Source organism: Gigantopelta aegis, chromosome 4 (genome assembly GCF_016097555.1).
Source record: "Gigantopelta aegis isolate Gae_Host chromosome 4, Gae_host_genome, whole genome shotgun sequence".
NCBI classification, from domain to species: domain Eukaryota; kingdom Metazoa; phylum Mollusca; class Gastropoda; order Neomphalida; family Peltospiridae; genus Gigantopelta; species Gigantopelta aegis.
In genome coordinates, this window is record NC_054702.1 from 31,707,026 (window position 1) to 31,731,159 (window position 24,134).

The following is a 24,134-nucleotide window of genomic DNA, read 5'->3' on the forward strand; positions in this document are numbered from 1 at the left end:
AAGGGGGGGGGGGGGGGGGGGGGGGGGGGGGGGGGGCACTACTTTTTTTATTAACAAATGAAACACTATACAAATGAAACCCTGAGATGTGTATGCTATTTTCGGGAGTAAAAAAAAAAAAGTGAGATTCTCAGGGGGGGGGGGCAACTGCCCCCCCCCCCCACACGGAGGGTACGGCCCTGATAGGTAACTGCTGTCCAATAGTCTTCCAATGTATGCCGCCCATTATTGTAAGACGTGCGTCACTTTTCCCTTCGCTGAAACCTCCAAAAATTGCTGCTCCCCACAAAATACTATATCCAAATAATTCAAATGTCATTTCCATTATACAAATTATAAAGGGTAAAATACATGTTAACATATAATGCCCTATTTATACCATACACATATTAGACATAGTAAAATATTAGCCTATGTTCACAGGTCTGTAGATAGGATTTTTTTTTTTTTTTTGGGGGGGGGGGACAACTGAGTAGTTAATAGTCTAAAACTCCTTAAACAGTTACACCACGACTGGTATATCAAAGGCCGTGGTATGTACTACCCTGTCTGTGGGATGGTGCATATAAAAGATCCCTTGCTGCTAATCGAAAAGAGTAGCCCATGAAGTGGCGACAGCGGGTTTCCTCCCTCAGTATCTGTGTGGTCCTTAACCATATAACCGTAAATACAATGTGTTGAGTGCGTCGTTAAATAAAACATTAAGAAGAGAATTTTCTTTAAGTTTCTATAATGCTTTCCGGATTTTTTTCTTCGGACTACAGGGCCGTACCCTCCGGGGGGGCAGGGGGGGGACAGCTGCCCCCCCCCTGAGAATCTTGTCCTTTTTTTCTTTTTCTTTTTATATCTCCAGTAATAGCATAGAAATGTTTAATCTTTATAGTATGTTAAAAATTATTTATAAAATTTAGTGCCCCCCCCCCCATGGATTTTGGTCAGGGTACGGCCCTGGACTATTGAACATTCGGACCACTGAAACTTCGGGCTATTGAACCTTTGGACCACTGAACTTTCGGACTATAGAGCGCTCCCCCTTCAGTAATACCCATACAAACATTGAACCAATGCGCAATATACATCGGCAAAAGTATCCCATGCTCAGTTTACGAATAAGCAATCTTTGAAAACTAACCTGGGCTGCGTTCATCCAGACCGAGCGGAAAAACGTCTGCTAGACTGATTTATGCGCTTCACAGTAAACCAAATGGCCAAGTTGGGAACCAATCAATTAGTTCGTGACCGTTAGCCAAACGTTTGCTGACAGAACTTGGGGCTGGTAAGACACCTAAAAACAACTTGACTGTAAAGAGAAAATGGAACCAACAACTAAACAAACTGGTAGTAAAAAAAAAAAAATTGTTTGTGTTTTTTGTTTTACACTTGGATATACTATTACTGACAAATTGGTTATTCTTTTCAGTCAACAGTAAGGGTTGTTTTATATACACTAATCCATATACAGTTACTAGTTAGTATCTATGACACATAACTTTATAAACTAACAGTGTTGATAAAGTACTCTAAAAATGTTTAGAATCGGAGGAATTTTCAACCCTGATACACACACACACACACGCACACACACACACACACACACAGATATATATATATATATATATATATATATATATATATACATATATATATATATATATATATACATACATGTATATACTATATTATGTATATCGTATACATGTCATATATCATTTGTAATCATTTCCTTATGCACCATTCGTAAACATGTTCGTAACCGTAATAATTATGTCGTTAGTCTCAAAGTCAGGTAATTGGACATGTGTTTTAATGTCATATCGAATCTGTGTACTGAGACCTTTGCGACACGGTTGCGTCAAACCATTCGACGGAAATAATTTACTAATTTTGTTGCCGTTCCGACTACGAGAGAACAACAGTCGTACATTTCTTCCGACACGTTGCTTCCTACGACCAATCAAAATACGCCGTATAATGAGTCTTGGAAGCTGTTGAATATTCATTATCTGACCTATCTCCAAGAACACTTCCTGTTTTCAGTTTAGGGTTGTTTACATGGTGGAACTATTGTTTAAGCAGCATTTATCTGCAGATGAACAGTTTTCAAATCTGTATTGTTCATGGGATGAACAGGTACGTGATCTTAACTTGTATAGTGTAAGAAGTAGCCATTTTAGGTGGCTATCTTGGATTCTTCTCCGCTAACAGTTGTGACGTCATAGGCGGAAGTTTACTTTGCCTTTGGCATGTGCGTCTGCTTTGATAAAAAATAATGGTGCCTTTATTTTATTTAATGGTGTTATTTAGTATGCATTTAGGTGTGCTACTGAAACTGATTCTCATGAGTACTGCCACTGTCTATCCATGAAACCTGTATTGGTAGGTAAACAAAACAATGACAATACTGATAGTGCTAAAAGGAAGTCGTTCCCTAACCTTGACCCATAGATTATTGTTTCAGATTTAATTGACACGTGCCCAGACAATTATGTCACGCCCATATTGTTTATATATTACACACACACACATACACACACACACACACACACACACAGTGGGGGAGGGGGGGGGGGAGGGATGAGAAATAGGTTGTCACTCTTACATTTTCTTATTTAGCCTATTTTTAAAGGGGTTACACAAAATTTAATGCAATTAGAAATTCAAATCAAACTCAGTTAATCTTAATTTTATATGAGACTCATTGTTTTAACATGTTGCACTAATAACTAAAATAATGCTATGTGAATTCATCCACTTTTCTTTGCAGACATTTAAAAATGTTTCATTTGTGAACAGCTTTTTAAAATTTTATTTTATTTATTTCATTAAAATTATTGCAAAATATGATTAATATAAAAGAAAAAAATTTAATTATAGAAAAAGATTTTACAGATCACTTTTATTTATATGTGTTTGGGAGTCGTAGTATTTACCGAGCTCAACCAAGCTCAACTGGAAACCACCGAAAGCAACCGACAACTACCAAGTGCAAGGGAATAATTAACGAGTGAAGTGTAGAACTATAGAGCTCAAGTATAGAACTACTGAGTGCAGGTATAAAACTACTTGGCGCATGTATATAACTACTGAGCAAAAGTATATAACTACCGAGCAAATGTATTTAACTATTGAACTAATCAATAAGAAAGAAAGAAGTGTTTTATTTAACGACGCACTCAACACATTTTATTTACGGTTATATGGCGTCAGACATATGGTTCAGGACCACAGAGATTTTGAGAGGAAACCCGCTGTCGCCACTACATGGGCTACTCTTCCGATAGGCAGCAAGGGATCTTTTATTTGCGCTTCCCACAGGCAGGATAGCACAAACCATGGCCTTTGTTGAACCAGTTATGGATCACTGGTCGGAGCAAATGGTTTACACCTACCCAATGAGCCTTGCGGAGCACTCACTCAGGGTTTGGAGTCGGTATCTGGATTAAAAATCCCATGCCTCGACTGGGATCCGAACCCAGTACCTACCAGCCTGTAGACCGATGGCCTGCCACGACGCCACCGAGGCCGGTCGAACTAATCAATAAGGACAAATAAACACAAGTTACAATCAAAATTTTTTTAATTTATTTAACAAAGCACACAGTGATATATAAATTAATATACAACATAAAATGGCTATTTAGTTAGAAATATATATATTATTCTGAATATGCCACAAAGTATAATGTATTATAAAATTCATATTTAAAATGCTATTCCAGATATATGATGTATTGAGCAATTATATACCGGTATATTTTCGATTTAAAAATATTCCCCTGAAAAACAGAACCAGCTGAATTCGTTTCGGGAATTTCTGTAAGATTTGATTTGTGATGTCACAAAGGGAACTCCTTTTGACAGCCAGCGCCATTGTCCATTGCTTCTTTTGTGTTTATTATGGTTAAACGGCATATTGTTGGTGGCTGTAGCAATACCATAGCAAATAAATTTTGTTTGCATGCATTTCCTAGTAATATTGCTGTGAGAAAGCTGTGTGAATTTTATTAAAACAGTGTGGAAAGACTGGACAGGAAGAAAATGCCGGAGATAAGTTGCGACAGCAGTGGACACTTATATAGTCTGTCCCACAGGGAATGCCTTTTTTCATACTATGAAATTTACTACACGTTATTTATTTCTGAGTTGATTGATTTTTAAATTGCACACAAAAATAGTATTTTTTTTATTATTTCCAAACACTTTTACTTTTTTTGTTATGTCAAACAAAACTGAAATATATAGCAAAAAAAGTTTTTATAGAATGATGGAATGGACTATAGAATTGAGAACGAGTTCCACGTTTTGCTAAAATATACAGCCAGACACGCCATGTGGTATGGCATTTAAAAAAGATGCCGTACCAACAATTTTTCTGCGCCACAAAACAAGTGACAGCATGCCGACGCCATCCACACCGAAAAGACCTAGGGGTGCATATTGCCAACATCCCAAACTGTGTTATGCTTCCAACTCCGGTCAGTTTGTTTTCTCATGCATGGTTCGTGCAGTCAACATCCGATTTGTTGTCTTCTGTATCTTAATATTTAAGCATTTAGAACAGGTCTTAAATTATAAACTATGTTATAATATCGGGAGGGGTGATATTCCGCCTATTATAGCTTTAATAAAGCACAGGGTGTGGTGTAGCGTTCAAACAAAACACCCCCAGTATTTACATAGTACTTCTAAGTAATAACTTAATAGTACATGTTTAATAAATACAGTAAGCCACACCTACCCACCCACAACTTTCTACCTGAAAAGCTTTTAAATTTTGTAAACAGGATACAAACTACAAAGCACACCCATAACTGGATACTGCCCCACTACAAAAATGGGAACCCATACGCCTATGTGGTGTTTCAATCATGAACAAATAAAATCTCCTTATTTCTGCACTTGCGCTCAGTAGTTATCATTTGCTCTCGGTTGAGCTTGGTTGAGCTCGGTAAATAGGACTTCTGGTGTTTGGAGATATTTGCATATTATTTGTGATTTTCACATAGTGGCTGTCTATTCATAGTGGTTTAAAGAATTGGTTATTTCATTTAGGTGCATTATTTTTTAAGAATCCTATCTGTTGTCACTGACAAATGATATCTATTTCATGACTTCAGAATTAAATCTGTTGGTATAAATCCATCATGACAACCAGTATTTGAATGTTTTAAATTTAATGCATGAAAACCCCCCCAAAAAATGCAAAACTCGACTTGTGCAAATGAAACTTGTTATCACAATTTTCAAAAGCCTATGTTCAAATGGATATGTAATGCCAAAGAACATGTGTAAGTTACTTGATTTATATTTTTTAAAAACATTTATTCAATAAAAAGTGATACAAGTTGTTATGAGTTTAAAACTATATAGTATGCTTTGATATGAGTTATAGCATTATTCACCATAGAGTTATATTCCAATTGACTGTAGCAGGGAGGGAGTAAATCGGATTGTCTCATGGTTGACGTAAACAATGTTTATTGCCGTTCAAAAACAGTTGTGGTTGATGTGGGCGGATATTTAATTAAAAAGAAAGAGTTCTGGGTTTGTTTTAGTTTTTCCCCCACAAATTCTTTGTCTAGCGAATGTATATTCCACACAAAAATGTGAGCTGCCAATGTGATATCAGGTATAGGTTAAATATGTTGTAGGCATTATGCGAAGCCACCTTTTGAAGAGAAATTTTTATTTTACAGACAAGCAGGTGAGTGAATGTATGTTCCACACAGAGGACCAGCTGCCAATGCAGGGTCAGGACTCGCCCGACAGACTCTTTCTGATGGAAGAGGACAAACCAGTGTTGCCAGGAGTTGGCGTACGGGCCGCCACGCCTGAGCGACTCATTCAAATCTGTGTGGAAAGTTTTGGTAAATTTATATATATATATATATACATATCCATGTGCTAAAGCTATACACAAATGTTTGTTTTAAGTTTATTTGTTTACTTATATATATCTAATTAAAGAAGCTGTCATGTGTCATGTATTTTTTAGTTCAGAATATCGGTGTATGTGTATTCGATGTATCAGACCTTCAGATTTTACGGTAACGATTGTTGATTGTTTTTGGTACCGTGTCGGTAAAAGCACGTAACCTATATTTCTTTTCCCATGATTATTATATCGAGTACGACTATTCAACAAGAATAATAATATTCTGTATGCCGTACCAACAATAGGCAGTGTATTGCATTCTATTACTAGGTCACTGTTACCTACTTTCCATGGTCTACTGCATATAACAGTACCGTATATACCGTATATACAGATGCATACGGGACCATCAGACCTAACATGTAGGATCAACTTGGGATGGTGGTTGGTCTAAAACAAACTGTTCATCTATCCCATTGCAAATATTTCACATAATTAGAATTGAATCATACCTGTAACATATTCATTAATATAGATATGGTTATCATGTACCTTGCTGGTACTCTTGTTTAATATGTAAAATATCAACCTCGTCTAGCTAATCAGCAGAGCCTCAACAAATACTGATTAACATAGACTCGGTTGATATTTTCCATATTGAAAAACACTCATGACGAATCCTCTCTATAAATATATAATTATTTTAAAATTATGTTCCTGATATCACAATTCTGGAGCATATGTTTGATACAATCACAAGACCCGACTCGGATTGTTGTGTTAACCAAACTTTTCAGTGTTCCCATTCAGGTAAACCCGAATCAGAGTTCCCACACATGCTGAAATCAAACACAGTACACACTTGAACCAAAATCACTGGCTCTAATTATTTGTAGTGTATCTCTTAAATATAGGATCAAGAAATAGTATTTAAATTCAAATGTAATTTTGTAGAAATTATTTACCTTCTGACTACTGCCACTGAAGTCGACATTTGTTGACATCAAACATATGCTTGAGTACTGAAGGTGGTTTCATTATGGGAGGAAATGATGTAGGCTTAAACTATTATTTTTATTTATAGCTGTCAAAATCACAACCATGCGTATAATGGAGAGTGCGTGTCGAAAATCAACTTCATATTGCATTTGAAAACGTGTCCATTTGCACAGATTTTTTTATATTAAACATGTGTTCCCATGACTTGTTTTCACGGAACCTCAAAACAGTTTCCGAGGTGTTCCCATGATCACAAGGCACGGAACCGAAAACGTTTTCCCATGAAATTTGAAATTGTAAGGCCTGATATATTTCTGATTGTCCTAATATTTATAGCACAAATATCAGTTTATTTTCTGGTAAATATTTATTTTTTGGTGCATGTTGTGTCATGTTTTACAGGTGAAGATGTTGATGGTGAGGAGCAAAAGGAGTACGCCAGTGTCTTCTTTTTGATGCACCAGTGGTTCATGAAATCAGAAGAGCTAGCTCAAGCATTTGTGGACCTGTATCCTTTGATTATTTCATCTTCTAGGTCAGTTGGTAAAGTGCTTGTCTGAGGTGCTTTGGTTCTACCAGGGCTCACTCTACCATTGCCAAATTAGCTAAAATATTACCATTTTTAAACATTTTCAATGAAAGACTCCACATATCTTAAAATTGGCTAAAACAAAATTTATTACAGAGTGAGTATATTAGAATTGGCTAAAACAAAATGTGTTACAGGTTGAGCCTTATTCTATGATCAAATCCCCTCAGTGGACCCAATGTTGATAATAAAAGATCTATTGCTGCTAACTGCCAGGAGTAGCGTATGTAGCGGAAACTGGTTTCTTAGGACCTTTTTGTAATAATTTGCATGCTTGACACCTAATAGCTACTTGGACCAGTAATTGTTTACTAAATCTTTTACAGGTCTGCCAAAGTAAATTTTTAAATAGTTTATGGATCTTCCACTAAGTTGGGGTGGACAGGTCAACTTTTTCAATACTGTACAAAATGTGTACAAGGGAAAAGTGGGTCTTTATTTAAACCTATTTTGTTGTTATTCTTTCGAGACATTTTAAAGATGAGAACATTAGAAATACAAATTAATTAATTTTGAAATTAGACTTACATTGTAATCTTTTCCAGCAGCAATATAAAAGACAAATTTATAGATAAAAGTGTGTGATTTGCATGTACATTACAAGCCTTGAAATTCCTGCACCAATCAATTTGTGCCTGACATGAAAGAAATTGTACCTGTCACAAAACATTGTAAATAAAAATGAAATAAATTATGTTTTGTGTTGTTTAATAATTGATATATTTAATTACTAAACAACCAATGCAGCAATTAAGGCAATAGTCACCAAATGATGACATTTATTATTGTTACATACTTACTAGTGTATGATGCATTAATATATGTCCTCTGGTAAAGTTGTATCCTAACCAACCGCGAGCTACATGAGCGATTATTTTAGAAATCATGCGTACAGTTAGGATGCGGCAATGGAAGTCAATGATTTCTAAAATAATCGCTCGCGGCCGGTTAGGATAGGGCTTAAGAAACCCATGATGATGAAACTGTTGTCACTATCACTTTGTGTTGAACTTTCAGATTCATGATGATCTGACTCAGACTCATCCATTTTTTTCAATGTCATCAGTGTCTTGTTTGTGGTAATATTCTATATTTTTGGTTGCCAAGTGACCTTTAGCATTTGACACATGCAGATTTGTGGACTCTTTGATCCATGCGTCCGAAAAATCGTGATTATACTGCATTTCGTTGTGAAATGTTTTGCAGAGCAAGCACGTCATAAGTGTAACCTCGCCTTTGGTATTTTCTTCAAACTGTAGCCACAAAGAGGCATTTGTTTTAACTAAATACTCCTTTTACCATTTTAGTTCATTGCTAGATTTTAAGATACTACTCTGCGGGATATTCGTTTGGGAATTTTTGGGGGACGATTTAATTGGCAGCTGCCCGCCACGGATACTGGGAACAGGGACAGTTGATTTTTCATTACCGGTACCTGTCTGTTCTTTTACAGCAAAGACTGAAGTTATTTTGTTCAACATCCTGTTAACCACGAGGCAATTTGAATTGCAAACTTTAAACGAAAACGCCACAAGAAGTATACGCTAAGTACGAAAGGTCAATTACTAATATGCGTGACATCACTTTTCACAATATAAGTTCCCGCAAAATCGAGACTATAAAAAATCCTACTAAACAAGTACGCGGACTGTAGATGAACTTTGTGTTGGACTGTCAAGTGCCCCGCGAACCGGTTCGAATCCCACTGGTACACATTTGTATTTTTTCATTCGTGATCAATTTTTTTTTTAATCGGTGCATTAAGTGTATTCGACTCCAAAACAGCCGGCTTTCACTACAACGCGAGCTTCGGACATGGTGACCGGCGCAATCGACATTGTTACTGACAAGTTACAAATTTGTACCAGACAATGACCATGACCGGCCGCTTATTTCAAGGCTTGCATTATATTATCTCTCATGAAAATGAGGAATTCTGGATGTATTTGAAATAGTCAAAGAATAAGGTGGACAGCAAAACTTGCATGTGAAACTCATTATTAGAAAGCATATTGTGTATTTGCTGCCTGCTCCTTTGTCAGTTTCAAGCCTAGCAACAACCAGTACTCTTATAAAAACTAAAAAGTAAAATATAATAATCAGTGGCGGATCCATAAAATCCATTTAGGGGGCCCCCAGTGACATGAGGTGAAATGCCAAGGGAATTTTGGGGGAGGTTTAGAGGGGGGTCATAAAAAAATGAAAATTAATGTATAATAAAATTATAACTTGCAAAAACATTTTTGGGGGCCCCCCTAGATCTGCCTCTGTTAATTCCTTCAAAAACTGTTAAGTCTCCTTGATGGTAGTCAGGTATATGGGCTGTGATGAGACGATATCCTGTGATGTCAGCGGCTGCCAGCATCTTCTGTCGAATCCACAGTGCGAGATTCAGAAGTACAAGACGAGAATATGCAAGGCAGTCAGGTGAGAATCTGCAAGCAGTGTTTTGTCAGTGATAAAATGTCTTCATGTTTCAGTGTTATGTTCTTTTCTGGTATAGTTTAGTGGCTTATGGTTTTAAAAATCAATGAGGAGTAATAAATTGCTCTCCTAAATTATGCAGGAAAGCAGTTGCTCTCAGTGTAAAACTTTTGAGTAAATAAATTGGTGATATTGGTGTGTGATAAAGCGAGCTGTTTTTGGCTGATGCAGAAATCGTTTTGCTTAAGCACACTTTCATTTCAACTTATTTTCGTTCTTTTATCCAATTAAGGTTCAAGTACACTGTCCTGGGTACACACCTCAGCTATCTGGGCTTTCTGGACAGTGAGTTGGTGGTTAGTGAGAGAGAAGAGGGTGTAGTGGTCTTATACCTACTCATTGAGTCGTTAAAACTCGCACTGGGTGAGAGCCGGTACCAGGCTGCGAACCCTGTACCTACCCGCCTTATGTCCAATGGCTTAACCACAACAACTGAGGCTGGTGATGTGTCAAATCATAAGGCCTGATTAATAATGTTTTGTCTATCACAGCTCTATATACTCTTTAAATATAAACTAGCTTAAGCAGGAATTTTGCACCATGACTTTAAAAAGACACTTTCGATAAATCAATTTCTGGAAGATGAGACGTTTAATTTTCTCTTAATTATTTTTTATTGTACAAGATGTGTCATCTTCATTTTCATAATATTTTTTATTTATTATTATTTTTTGTTTTGTTTCTAAAATTTATTGCAATGACTTGATTATTATGACAGCTTTTGGATTCGAAGATACCCTGTTCATTTCGACATGGATGTTCGACTGTCAAAGGTGGTTGAGGAGCTGAGAGACTTGTTACAAGCGGAAGGAAACACTAAACTGAAGGAACTGATAGATTTATCAAAAGTGTGAGTGTCATTGATATTGTGTTGACAAGCAGTGTTTTCAGTGGATCATCAATAATCTACTTACTCTAAGAATTTACTTACTCTAAGAATGCAAAACACCTCTGATGTCATAAATATGTACAGTGATCATTAGTAGCTATCAGGCAGTGATTTCCTATGGCAGCTGTTACTTCCATCCCATCTTCCTTTCATGTTCACACCTCAGTGCATTCAGTAGATATATATATGATCAAGTAGTTTTCTCAAACAGTTTCCTACTTTCAAAGATACTGTAAATCAAAAAATATTAACGGTCATAAAATTTAATGAAGCCAGACCTTGCTTTTTAAGGTGCGCGGGTGCAGTCGCGCTCATATAGCGCACATAATTTCAATCTGGCAAAAAGCGCATGTAAAATAATTTTGTATATTGATTGCCACTATTTACCGTATGTAGCTGATGGAAAGATCCGTTTAATAATACAAGAAAAAAATGTTAGGAGAACGGTAGCGTCCATGCAAGATTTTAATATATGACTGGTACTTATCTTTGCTATACAAATCGGAAAATACAGGTTTAATAGACATCTTCAAAGACGTACCAATCCGATCAAAATTCTTTGCCTATTTAATTTATTATTAATTAGAAACGGTCCACTTTTGTATGGTAATGGATCACAACGTCTGATAAGGATAACTCATTTATACTGTTCATATAATTATGGCAAAAAGAGAAATGGGATTGAATTAAATAGTGGCTTCTGTAGCCTACACAAATGAACTCGTTACGGAAATCAGCGAAGTCAGTACAATTGTCTCGATTAGTTCATAACTGTTAGCCTACAAAGCTTACATAAGGTCCCGAAAATGGCAATCGTGTAATTTTATACTTTCTTTAAAATAAAAAAAATTAGACGGAATAATAAAAAGAAGGAAAAGAAATGATAATAGGTATGTAGGAATAAGCCTAGGTATTTTTTTTTTTACGTCTATTATTTTTCTTTTTCATCTTTAAAAAAAATCAAATAAAACTTAATTTAAATATTTGTATTTCAGCCAGAGGTTAATGAATGTGCATATGTTATTTAAATATGTATATATGTATACACTATAGTAACAGTAATCAGTGATCATTTCCGACTATTGAATTTTTGTTTCGTTTGTTAGAAAGTCACAGACCATGTGACTGGAACATGATTTGATGCACAGTAGTCTGTGGCATATTGACCAATCAGAGCTATCGGGGTCAGATTATTTTTACTCTTGAAATTCTGCATGCACATGCTGGTCTACTTGACAACTTATTACGCATTGATGATGGTGTTTAAAATTATGGGGGGTTTTCTTATCTTTATTATGGCATCCCACATTTGGAATAAAATCCTTTGAGATAACAGATTTTTTTTCAGAGTTTGTGTATTTTGTTATTAACATTGGGGCTGTTCTAGATCAATGACGTAATGCCGTCAGAGCTGTTCGTAACTTGTAGCGGTAGGTTAAATGACGTGTTACAAAATGTTGAGGGAGTGAGATTGGTTGGGTAATTGTTGAATTAAAAATGCCACGTGAATGTCAATGTCCCAACTGACACTATCAATTGAAGTAATTGTAGGCCTACATTTCACGAGTTATTTAAAAAAAAATGTTTTAATAATATGAATCAGTAGTGCACACCTGAGATGCTGGGGTCGTAGTTCATGAACCGCCACCTCCTTGGAACCAGTGTTTTTTTCCCATCCCAACTATCCTAATGATGTTTGTTGTACATAATAATCAAATTCAAGACAAGTTGATTCCTATATATGTTTAGCTGCACGTTCATCAAACCATCTAACACTGAAAGGTATATATATATAATTGTGTGCATCAAATTATCTGAGTAGTACATATTGTAATTAAAAAAACAAATGGTCTGCATCATTGTATACATGTCATAATTATATTTCTATAGTACTACTCCTGAAACTTTTTAATAAACTATAACTCCATTCCTAAAAGGGAAAAGAAGTCAGACGACACTAATGAACCAAACAACATAAAATTAGAAGAAAACATTATAAATTATTAGACTGGTTGAATGTAAAGAGTTTCTTTGTTAGTGAAAATTATGCTATATGTTGCATGGACCTGAACTTATATTTCTAATTTGCTAGGGTTACATGTACAAAAACTTGCTTAGGGGAATAAATAATCTTCAGTCTTCCTAACATTTTCCAAACACATATTTACTTTATGAACAAATACACTGCAAATTGCCAAAGATGTTGATGTTTCTAATGGTAGCTGTTGATATAATATTATCTGTTATTTACAGCCCATCTTACGATGTTTTTAATAGTAATGTTTGATGTAATATTATCTGTTATTTACAGCCCATCTTATGAGGTTTTTAATAGTAATGTTTGATGTAATATTATCTGTTATTTACAGCCCATCTTACGATGTATCTAATGGTAATTTTTGATATAATATTATCTGTTATTTACAGCCCATCTATCGATGTTTCCAATGGTAATTTTTGATATAACATTATGTGTTATTTTCAGCCCATCTTGCGACTGGATGCGGAACATGTCTGTGAGGACCTCATCAGTAAAACATTCCCACAAGGTGTCGTTAGTGTTCAACCACCTCGAACCGGGACAACTTGCAGAACAGCTGACATATCTGGAGTACAAGGCGTTCAGGAGAATTCATGTAAGCTATCATGAACAAATTTACTTTGTTTCTTATTTTGAAACTCATTTATTTCTCATGTGAACTTATTTTTGTGCTTATATCCAATTATGGTTCAAGCTGTCTTGGGCACACACCTCAGCTATTTGGGTTGTCTTTCCAGGACAGTGGATTAGTTGTTAGTGGTTAGTGAGAAGAGGGTGTAGTGGTCTTACACCTACCCACTGAGTCATTAAAACTCACTCTGGGTGGGAGCTGGTACCAGGCTTGCGAACCTTGTACCTACCAGCCTTATGTGCAATGGCTTAACCACGACACCACGGAGGCCGGTTTGTTTCAATAATTCGCATTGCTGATATATGGATTAGTTTATTTACATCATTTTGAGTGCTAATATTTTAAATCTTAAATATTTATTGCTGTTATGTTACTTTTATGCTTATATAAACTTAGTTGCAAGCTGTTTTGGGCACATAACTAGGTTATCTGCTTGCTGTTTGGGATGTAATTGTTAATAATTAGCAAATGAGAAAGTTCAGTATAGTAACTTTACACTAAAGATTCTCTGACCAAATTTGCCAATTAGTAAATACATTTTGGTGTTTATCTCAAACCCTGCATGAGTTGTAGTCAAAATGTTGATGATATGTAACTGTTTGCAGGTCAGTGGCAAGACATAGCCCAATGATAAATGGCTCCCTTAGGACCAAATATTTAACATCCAATAGCAGATGATGAATCAGTCAATATGTTCTAACGGTATTGTTAAACAAAACAAAACAAACTTTGTTTGCAGGTCAGACCTAATAGCTTAAGTTCAATACTGGTATCAGTTTAATTTTTTTTCTTCTATTTAACACACCATTTAACCATTTCTAGATTTTCATGTTTTGCATTTAAAAAGATAAAAACAAATTATCCTGCTTTTATTTTATTTTTAGTTCCCGGACTTCAAGAACTATGCAGTGACAGCATCATTGAAGAACAACCCGAAATTGGAGCGATCCATCGCCCTTTTCAACGGCCTGTCTCAGTGGGTGCAATGTATGGTGCTGAGTAAAACCACACCCCAGCAGCGCGCAGATGTCATTATTAAATTTGTTAATGTTTCCAAGGTTCGTACTCTGTTATCTCAATGTTATTGTTGGTTAACCTCGGTCGTAAATTTCAAGCCCTAAGCAAGTTTCTTACTGATGCAATTGTAAGTTGAACTATTAAGAAAAGGCCTAAAATTGTCAGCCTAAAATTGTTTGCGTCTGTATGCTACAAGTCAAAATTACCAATTGTTTGACAACCAATAGCCCATGATTAATTAAAGTGAAGCAAACTACCTCTTATTTAGTGTATTTAACGAATGCATTGTTTTCAAACTATAATTAATTTCCCCTCAATCTTTTTGTTTTATTTGATGTATTTTTTAGAAGTTACGGGTATTAAAGAATTTCAACACATTGATGGCTATAGTGGGAGGTTTAACACACAGTGCTTTGGCTCGCTTGTCCAAAACCAACGCCTGCTTACCATCAGAGACGCAGAAAGTAAGTAACTGTTCTGTTTATCCATCCATCCATCTGTCTTTATGTACAGCCAGCTGAACTGCAGTGTAATATATCCAATCCATTCATCCCTATCTCCCTCCCTCCCACCATGCATCCATACACTCCAGCCGGCCATCCATCCATCCATCCCCCCCACCATCTATCCACCTCATCTTATATTGATCATTTTACAGTAATATTGCTCAAATTATTTGGAAGAGAAAGTACCTTTAAGTAAACTGATTTGGAGACTGATTATAGTGACATATTTTAATGATTTTCTTTTCCAGACTCTAGTAGAATTCACTGAACTGTTATCCTCCAACAACAATTTTAGCAACTACCGCAAAGTCTACCATCAATGTACCTGTTTTAAGATACCCATCTTGTAAGTGCTCTGGATTCATCTATAGATCTTGCTCAACTGTGCATAGCACATTAAATATAAGTATTGCAGTTTATAAACAAGTGTTGTTTGTCTTGAAAAATACTTAAGCTCTGTGTGTTTGTGAGGTGCCTGTGTGTGTGTTCATGTGTGTGTGTTCGTGTGTGTGTGTGTGTGTTTTGCATGCATACCTCTGTGAGTGGGTGTGAGTGTGGTGCCTGTGTGTGTGTGTATGCGTGCTTGCGTGGGTGTTTTTTGCATGCATACCTCTGTGTGTCTGTCGATAGGACGCTTGCCTGAAATGCTTGAGTTATAGGATCAGACCCCCTCGGCAGACCCATTGGGTGTTTTCCTGTCCTAACCAGTCCTCGATGACGGTTATGTCAATGGTCAATTTTTTGTGCTGTCCTGTCTGTAGGAAAGTGCATATAAAAGATCTTTTGCTGTTAATCAAAAACTTTAACACGTTTTCTTAAAAATTGACATCCAATAGCTCATGATTAATTAATCAGTGTTCTAGGTGTGTCATTACAAAAACCAAACAAGTTATAATGTGTGTGTGTATGTAACCTCCTTTCTTAATCTTTATTAAGTAGTTTTATTAGTCCACTACTAGTCTAACCAGTGGGGACTAAGGTTTATCTGTCTGTCCATCCATTCGTTGGTCCTTTTGTCTGTACCATATATAGTTTTCTGGACGTTTTTGCCCCACAATGCCTCAAAACATTGAGCTAAAAGTTTGTGTGTAGCTTTATCATGTAGTTAGAGATCAAGTTTAACTTTCATGAGCGTTTACTCATTTTTGACAGAGTTATGGCCCTTGAACTTAGAAGATTTTGAAAATTTGTTGGGCCCAGTACATGTACATGTATTGCTTTAGAAGTGCTTTGAGAATGCTTGTTAATTATTGTTTGTATTTTTTATTTTAGAGGTGTCCACCTGAAAGACTTGATCTCACTACACACAGCACTTCCAGACCACATAGAGGGAAATCGGGTCAACTTCCGCAAGATGGCACAGCTTAGTCTTATCCTCCGCGAGTTGACGCAGCTCCAGCGGCAAAACAACTTTCCTGTTGATGCCATTATGGACCTGGTCAATACACTTAGAGTGAGTGGTCACTGGCATACTTACACAAGTAAACACTCTTAGAGGCAGAATTTTCAGTAATATGTGGTGCGTATTCAAATAAATATAAAATATACTGATCTCTTGTATAAGTTTTAAGCTGACAAAAACAGCTTGTTTGCAGTTTTATCATTTTTGTAGCTATTTTCAATTTGTTATAGCTAAACAAAAACCAAACAAAAACTAATTTAAAACTTTGAATATAATATTTTTGGGATAAAATTCAACAGATGATTAAATTATATTTGGCAAACACCAGCTTAAGCCATGAATAGGCTGTAGATGTAGGTAGTAGTATACCAAATAGCAAATTGGGTAAAAATTTAAAGTGCACCTAACTTTAAATACTGCCTGCCATTGGTTAAATAGGTTTATTACACTGCGGTGGAAGAGATACCCATGTTATATTTATCATCTCTGCACATGTGAAAATACTTTTATTGAGAGGTCATGACCTCCGATCAGGTGATCGACTGTGTCACTTGGTACAAGTCCACATAGATCTTCATACAAAAAGTGTGCCCATCGTTCTTTTGATTCATATTTTGATATCGGGAAAAAATACTTTCTGTCAATTCTTATAATTAATATTGGCAGCATAATTTAACAAAATATATATTTTAATAATTTTGTTTAACGTTGAATATGTTTATAATATTATTTGTGTAAACTTCATTGATAGATGTGTGGCATAGATTCCTAAAGTTTCATTGACAAGTAGCAAAATGGAGTGACCACAATATGATAACATTTCTAACTGACGTCATGGTAAACGATATAATTTTCCCGGTCTTTAAACTGTGCATTTCATGTCTTGTTTAGTTATTTTGGAAGTCATTCTGTTCAAGTTTGTTCATTTATGTGCAATGTAATAAATAAAATACTATACTTGTTCCTGTGTGAGACCGTTTATATTACAACTTGTGTGTTTCGCTCTCGCTCGTGATATACGATTGAAAATACACTCTTTGCAATACCTGTAAACGGTCTCATGCGGGAACTCTTTTAGTATTTTCTATGACAGCACTTATTGTTTCATCTGTTGAGGCAATTCCTGTATTTGGTTTGAAAAAATATGCATGTGCATGGTGCCACTACAATTAGGGTAACAATTTTAGTGTGGAACTAGGGTAGTCAAAGATGTTTCTGTTATATTTGAAACTAGCTCCCACTCCCCACAAATGTTTGAATTTACTTTAGGGATAAGGGATTGTAGTATTTATATCTTTAGTGCATAAATTTTGAAATGTTGCATATGGCATGTTTAACCGCTTATGTAACAATTGTCATTTATCATCGTATGGGACTTGATATGGTGGTATACACCCTTTTGCAAGTAAAATTTACTTCAGTGTTTGTAGTGTCATTTTAACCCTTTGTCTGTTTCAGTTATCATTAGATTTGCATCACACAGAAGATGAAATTCATGAACTTTCTCTAGCCCGTGAACCAAGAGGATCTGTGTCATCAGTAAGTATTGGTGGTTTGTAGCAGGGATAAGCTGAGTCAATGAACCATAGTGGAAATATCCTTTCGAATTTTCTTTTTGTCTCTTAGATCGAGATTTTTAGAATGTGTCCCCAGTTAGATTGACCTGTCACATATAGATATTAGATAAACTTTTCCTAAGACAACACAAAATAATATGTTTTATTTACTATACATTGTGATGGATTTTGCAGGACGAGTAAATAGAGTAGTCATACACATTTTCTGTTTAAATATACAAATCTATTAAATTAATTGGTTATTTGTGTAGCTACGGCGAAAAGAAGAAATTGTGTCTTTCCGGGCAAGCAACTCCTACTTGAAAAGTATATTAAAAATAACTGGCATTCCATCAGATGTCTTTTACTTGTTCTGTATACCATCAAATTCAAGGCCTCAGGTCTTTAATAACCTGTAATATCAGTGCTGCTTATCTATAGTATATATAGCAAATATAGTATCACTATTATTATCAACAGAACTCTTTATTTTTAAAATGTTTAAAATCAATCTTGTTTATCAACAGAACTAATATTTTTTAAATGGTTAAAAGCAAAGTTGTTTATCAACAGAACTAATATTTTTTAAATGGTTTAAACAAATAAAATTGTATAGTAATTTCTGTGATGTCTGTTTACTTCTTTAAAAATGTTGATAATTTTCTAATTGATCTCCTTCCATTAATGTTACATTTTCTTTTCAATTTTTGTTCAGGATACTCACTAGCAATGTTTTATGTTTGTTTCAGCCAACCACTCCCACAAAGCCTGTAGTGTTTGCTGACTGGGTGGCAGGGGTTAAACCCCCGGACGCGGAGACCATCAACAAACATGTCAACGACATGGTGGAGGTGAGCTGGAGCAGTCATTGTAGACTTTAAATTGTAAAAAACTCAAAGTGAAGTGAAAAAACACACTCACTCCTTGAAAATGTAAAGTTTGTTTTGTTTAACGACACCACTAAAGCACATTGATTTATTAATCATTGGCTATTGGATGTCAAACATTTAGTACATATAGTCTTTTGAGGAAACCTGCTCCATTTTTCCATTAGTAGCAAGGAGTCTTTTTATATGCACTATCCCACAGACAGGATAGTACATACCATAGCCTTTGATATACCAGTTGTGTATACCACTAGATCGACTGCATTAGGCGAGTGTTTTACACTGGGCTACGTCCCGCCCCTACTCCTGGAAATGATGAATGAAAAGGGGGAAATCGCAGACCTCAGAATAAGCAGAGAGGAAACACCTCACTAAACATGTATCAAGTGATATTGATTTATGACCTACATATTATGTGCACCTTTACAGATTAATACAAAAAAGAACCATTTTTAATTTAAAAATGCCCTAATTGTATATGTTGAGATGACCTAATTCTCTGTTTAATCCACTCTACCCCTCCACCCACCAGCCTCAGTGGTGTAGTGGTTAACCCATTGGACTTAAGACTGGTAGGTACTGGGTTTGCATCCTGGTACTGGCTTCCAACCAGAGCGAGGTTAATGACTCGACTGGTAGCTGAAAGGCCACTACACCGACTTCTCTCCCGCTAACAACTAACCACTAACCCACTGTCCTGGACAGATAGCCCAGATAGCTGAGGTGTGTGCCCAGGGCAGCATGCTTGGACCTTAATTGGATATAAGCATGAAAATATGTATAAATGAATGAAATCCACCCACCAGTTATTTTAGGGCTGTTGTGAATATTGTGAATGGTGAACTTTGAGTGCAACCATGTGCTTTTATTTCTCATTTCTCTTGTACATGAATTTATTCTTTTTTAAAATGGTTCTGTTTTCAGTATTGCTGTCCAGATGTAATGCTGTGTGTTTTTTTCTGTTTTCCAGGCCGTGTACAGAAATTATGACCACGACAAAGACGGGTTTATATCTCAAGCAGAGTTTGAGGCCATTGCTGGAAACTTTCCATTTATCGACACCTTCTGTGTGTTGGATGCTGATAAGTAAGTTTTTATCTTGCCCACAAACAGATAGTGGGCCTAAACCTGTATACAGACAATCAAACTCCTTGTTCATGTTTCTGCTCCATGTAACAGTAAAGTTTTATTTCAGATAAAGTAGTAACTTGTTTAAAATAAACTCATCCAGTTTCATTATGTGGTATAGACTCAGTTTGAGTGTAGCAGTCAGGGACAAATAAAGAACCGTCTGTTCAGATTTCTGCTGCAGGGTTACATAGTACAGTTTTACTTAAATCATTCAGGGGAGATTACTTAGCCTCATTTTTATTAATAGTATTTGAAAGAAATGTTTGCATATTGACCAATCAGCACATTGTGTAGTGTAGTTAGTGTTATGAATTTAATTAAGACACAATGTAGACAATAAAATAAAAATTCAATGTTACAAACTTTACTAGAACAGTCTTTTTATGCACTTTTTTAATAGACATTGTCATATTCCATGACTTAATACACCAGTCATTGAGCACTGGTTGTAATAGGGTAACACCCAAGGTAGTTTCAGATTTATATCAAACTACCTTTGTTGGTCAAAAAAGGAATAAATGATTGTTTAATGACACCATAATACAATGTATCTGTAAGATTCTTTCCAAGTTGTGATATTACATGATGTTTTTGTGGGTTTTTTTTTGACATAATGACTGATTATCCCTTTGGGTGGGAGCCTATACTGTTATTGAGAACCTTATACCAATCAACCTTAAGACAGAAAGCTTAACCTCTACACCACCAAGGCTGGTATTTTCACTATGATATTTTTCCAGGTTAGAATGAATTGGGGTTTTTTCAAGCTTAAAATTCAGTAGAATGTATTTGCTATAGTATCCTCTCATGATGTTTTGTTTTGTTTTCAGGGATGGAATGATCAGCAAGGATGAGATGAAGGAATACTTCATTCGAGCAAACTCTCACGCTCTTAGGAATAGTTTTAAGCATGCCTTCCATGAAACCACATACTTCAAGCCAACATTTTGTTTTCACTGTACGGGACTGGTAAGTATGTTTGTACTATTAATTTTTTTTTTTTTAAACAATTTCAGTGTATACAATAAGAAAAAATTTGAAGCAAAAATGTAGTGTTTATTAGCATTTTGTCGTGAATCTAAGCTTAAAATGGATAGATTCTCATTTTATATGAATTAAAATGCTTTGTAAATTTAGGTACTAATGATTACATCAGAAAAAACTTATGTTTTGTTTTTCCATTTTATGATAGGAAAATATTCTCAAAGAAATTTTTTACGATTTCAACCATGCATGTTTAGCACAGTAAACTTAGAACTTGCTAGTTGGTTTTGTTACTCCCAACTTATTGAAGGATCTATTTACTGAGGATTTTTACAGTTTTGTCAACTACAACCAAAAAAGTCATGCAGGCTAGTAGTTTTAAATTATTGGGGACAACAATTTTAATGTTTTATGTTTAACAGCAATTTTAATGTTGTCATATTTAACCTAAGTATGTGAACCACACCGTAAGATTTGTTTTTGTATCTTTGACAGTTATGGGGTTTAATTAAGCAAGGATGGAAGTGCAAAGGTAAGTAGCTGTGTTTAATATTCTTTAGGTATTACATGATTAACAGTTACCCAATAAATGTTATATAATTAGTCTGAGTCTGAGTAATAAATTTTACATAGTCTACCTGGAGAAGGTTCTTTACTGGTATAAATTAGCATATGCTTTCTGGTTTTGTTGTTGTCTCTCTCTCTCCTCCCCCCCCCCCCCCCCCCCCCCACCTGCTGGCAGTCCCTCCTCTTCCTCCCCCCTACACCTTTCCTGTCAGGCGTGCACTACAACAGCTTGTTCTGAATGTGCACGTAAAACCCTATGAACTGACTTGACCTGGTTTTGTTTTAACTAATCGTATTCAATTGGACAAGCTTCTGATTGATTTCTTGTTCTTCACAAGAAAAATCATATATTATAATGTGTGTTATATTCAGACGGAAGCCAGTATTGTGACACTTACTGTTTGATAGATATGCAATGAGTATTGTGAATGCTCTTATTGTTTGTCTGGCATGCATTGTGTGTTAAGAGCAAATGCCTGAGTAAACATACCTATGAAGTGTTTTCCCTGTTACAACCAGTGCACTAAAATATCGCATGTCAAAACGTGGAGAACAATACTTATTAGACAAATAAAAAAACACTTAAATTTTGATCTGATAATATATGATTCAGATATAAAATGCACATAAAGCATGTATCAGTTTAATGAGAACATTGATAGCAATGAATAACAAAGTATCTCTTTGTCTGTGAAGGGAATTGTAAACTTGATAAATGTGTTGTAACCTATAGGTCACCAAGCCTGTACATGGGTTACTACACAATATGCTTGTATCAATGCCTGACTTATTGAGTGTTGTGTTATAACCTATAGGTCACCAGCCTGTACATGGGTTACTACACAATATGCTTGTATCAATGCCTGATTTATTGAGTGTTGTGTTATAACCTATAGGTCACCAGCCTGTACATGGGTTACTACACAATATGCTTGTATCAATGCCTGACTTATTGAGTGTTGTGTTATAACCTATAGGTCACCAGCCTGTACATGGGTTACTACACAATATGCTTGTATCAATGCCTGACTTATTGAGTGTTGTGTTATAACCTATAGGTCACCAGCCTGTACATGGGTTACTACACAATATGCTTGTATCAATGCCTGATTTATTGAGTGTTGTGTTATAACCTATAGGTCACCAGCCTGTACATGGGTTACTACACAATATGCTTGTATCAATGCCTAACTTATTGAGTGTTGTGTTATAACCTATAGGTCACCAGCCTGTTCATGGGTTACCACACAATATGCTTGTATCGATGCCTGACTTACTGTGTTGTGTTGATTTTCAGATTGCGGAATCAATGCTCATAAGCACTGTAAAGACCTGGTGGTTATGGAATGTCGCTATAAATGTTACAGGAGATCGGGAACAATGTCCAACGGTTGGTTCAAGGCTTTTGTTTGTATCTTACACAGACATATACATATGTTTGTTGTTTTTAAACTTTGTAAAATTCTTATTGGTAAACAATATTTAATATTTGGGTTCTGTCTGCTTTACAGTCATCAATATTTAAACAGAACATACAGTGCACATTTTGTAATGCGTGATGGTATTTGATTCATAAGAATTGGTCGGGCGGGGAGGATTGTAAAAAGAAATTATAAGTAACATAATTTAAAAGATAATATAGTTTTTATTTTGAAAAAAGACTACAGAGAATAACTTATATTAACATGTAAAATTAGCTCAAAAGATATAGTAGCTGTTAATTTAAAATAAAAACCTCAGGTTGAGTCTTTTTAAAAAAATTGTAGAGCACTTATAATAGTAATTTGTTATTTTGTAATTTGAGGTAACTCTAATGCATGAATAATTCACAAAACCAAACAATTTGTAACTTGAGAAAAAAAAAAAATTTCTTAACCTGTATAAAAAAAAACCCCAAACATTTAATAACTGTATTCTTAGGTAGCTTAACTCTACTTTGAACAGCCAGGCCCCATGCTTATAAAACTTTTAGAGTCTAATAGAGTCTAAAGACTTTTAACATCATGACAGTGCCATACAAATTGCATGCGAGTGAGACCAGTAAAGATTTAAGTCTAGACTTTGAAGTTTTATAAGCATGGACCCTGATCTTTTAAAATAACCCCTACTATCATTAAATATGGGTTTAACATTGCTCACTCCGCTGTATTCTGTTCTTCAGGTGTTGGTCCTCATGACCTGACGCTATTGAGAAAGAGAAAAATATCACAACGACACAGACGGTCGAGTAATCGCCAGATGTCACCTCAGCCATGTACCCGGTCGCCTAGCAACAGCATAGAGGAGGATCGGCGGCACCGTTCGTTGGATGACACTCAGGATGGTGAGTTCTACGAGGAACCGCCCATGATCTATGACAGACTCGTCAAGTCCGAAGAGGTGAGTGTCAGACCAGAAGAGGTGAGCGTTAGACCAGAAGAGGTGAGTGCGAGACCATTCTTCAGATGATGCAGCAAACAGTCATGTGTGAAAAAGAAAATGAATATGTCACATTTTAAATTTAGTCATGGCAATTATAATCTGAATAGATATTTTTCGAGGCCAAAGAGACTGCTAACCACTTTTAAATGGACAAA

At 35.7% G+C, this 24,134-nt stretch overlaps 1 protein-coding gene across 5 annotated transcripts in view; it reads left to right on the forward strand.

Moving 5' to 3' along the window:
• Positions 1–24,134, forward strand: part of LOC121372020 (ras guanyl-releasing protein 3-like) — a 43,232-nt gene that overhangs the window by 15,695 nt on the left and 3,403 nt on the right. For 2 of the 5 annotated variants that reach the window (XM_041498260.1, XM_041498262.1), the window contains exons 2-17: positions 5,697–5,867; positions 7,277–7,382; positions 9,777–9,890; positions 10,666–10,797; positions 13,322–13,472; positions 14,393–14,566; positions 14,873–14,989; positions 15,280–15,377; positions 16,304–16,484; positions 17,892–17,972; positions 18,739–18,840; positions 19,847–19,962; positions 20,838–20,976; positions 21,487–21,523; positions 22,856–22,948; positions 23,720–23,979. In XM_041498260.1, coding sequence (XP_041354194.1) covers positions 5,717–5,867; positions 7,277–7,382; positions 9,777–9,890; positions 10,666–10,797; positions 13,322–13,472; positions 14,393–14,566; positions 14,873–14,989; positions 15,280–15,377; positions 16,304–16,484; positions 17,892–17,972; positions 18,739–18,840; positions 19,847–19,962; positions 20,838–20,976; positions 21,487–21,523; positions 22,856–22,948; positions 23,720–23,979 — 2,052 coding nt within the window. In that variant the 5' untranslated portion in view covers positions 5,697–5,716. Of the gene's footprint in view, positions 1–2,022; positions 2,131–5,696; positions 5,868–7,276; positions 7,383–9,776; positions 9,891–10,665; positions 10,798–13,321; positions 13,473–14,392; positions 14,567–14,872; positions 14,990–15,279; positions 15,378–16,303; positions 16,485–17,891; positions 17,973–18,738; positions 18,841–19,846; positions 19,963–20,837; positions 20,977–21,486; positions 21,524–22,855; positions 22,949–23,719; positions 24,112–24,134 lie in introns of those variants that run through there. The other 3 variants (XM_041498261.1, XM_041498263.1, XM_041498264.1) reach the window with 3 other exon arrangements.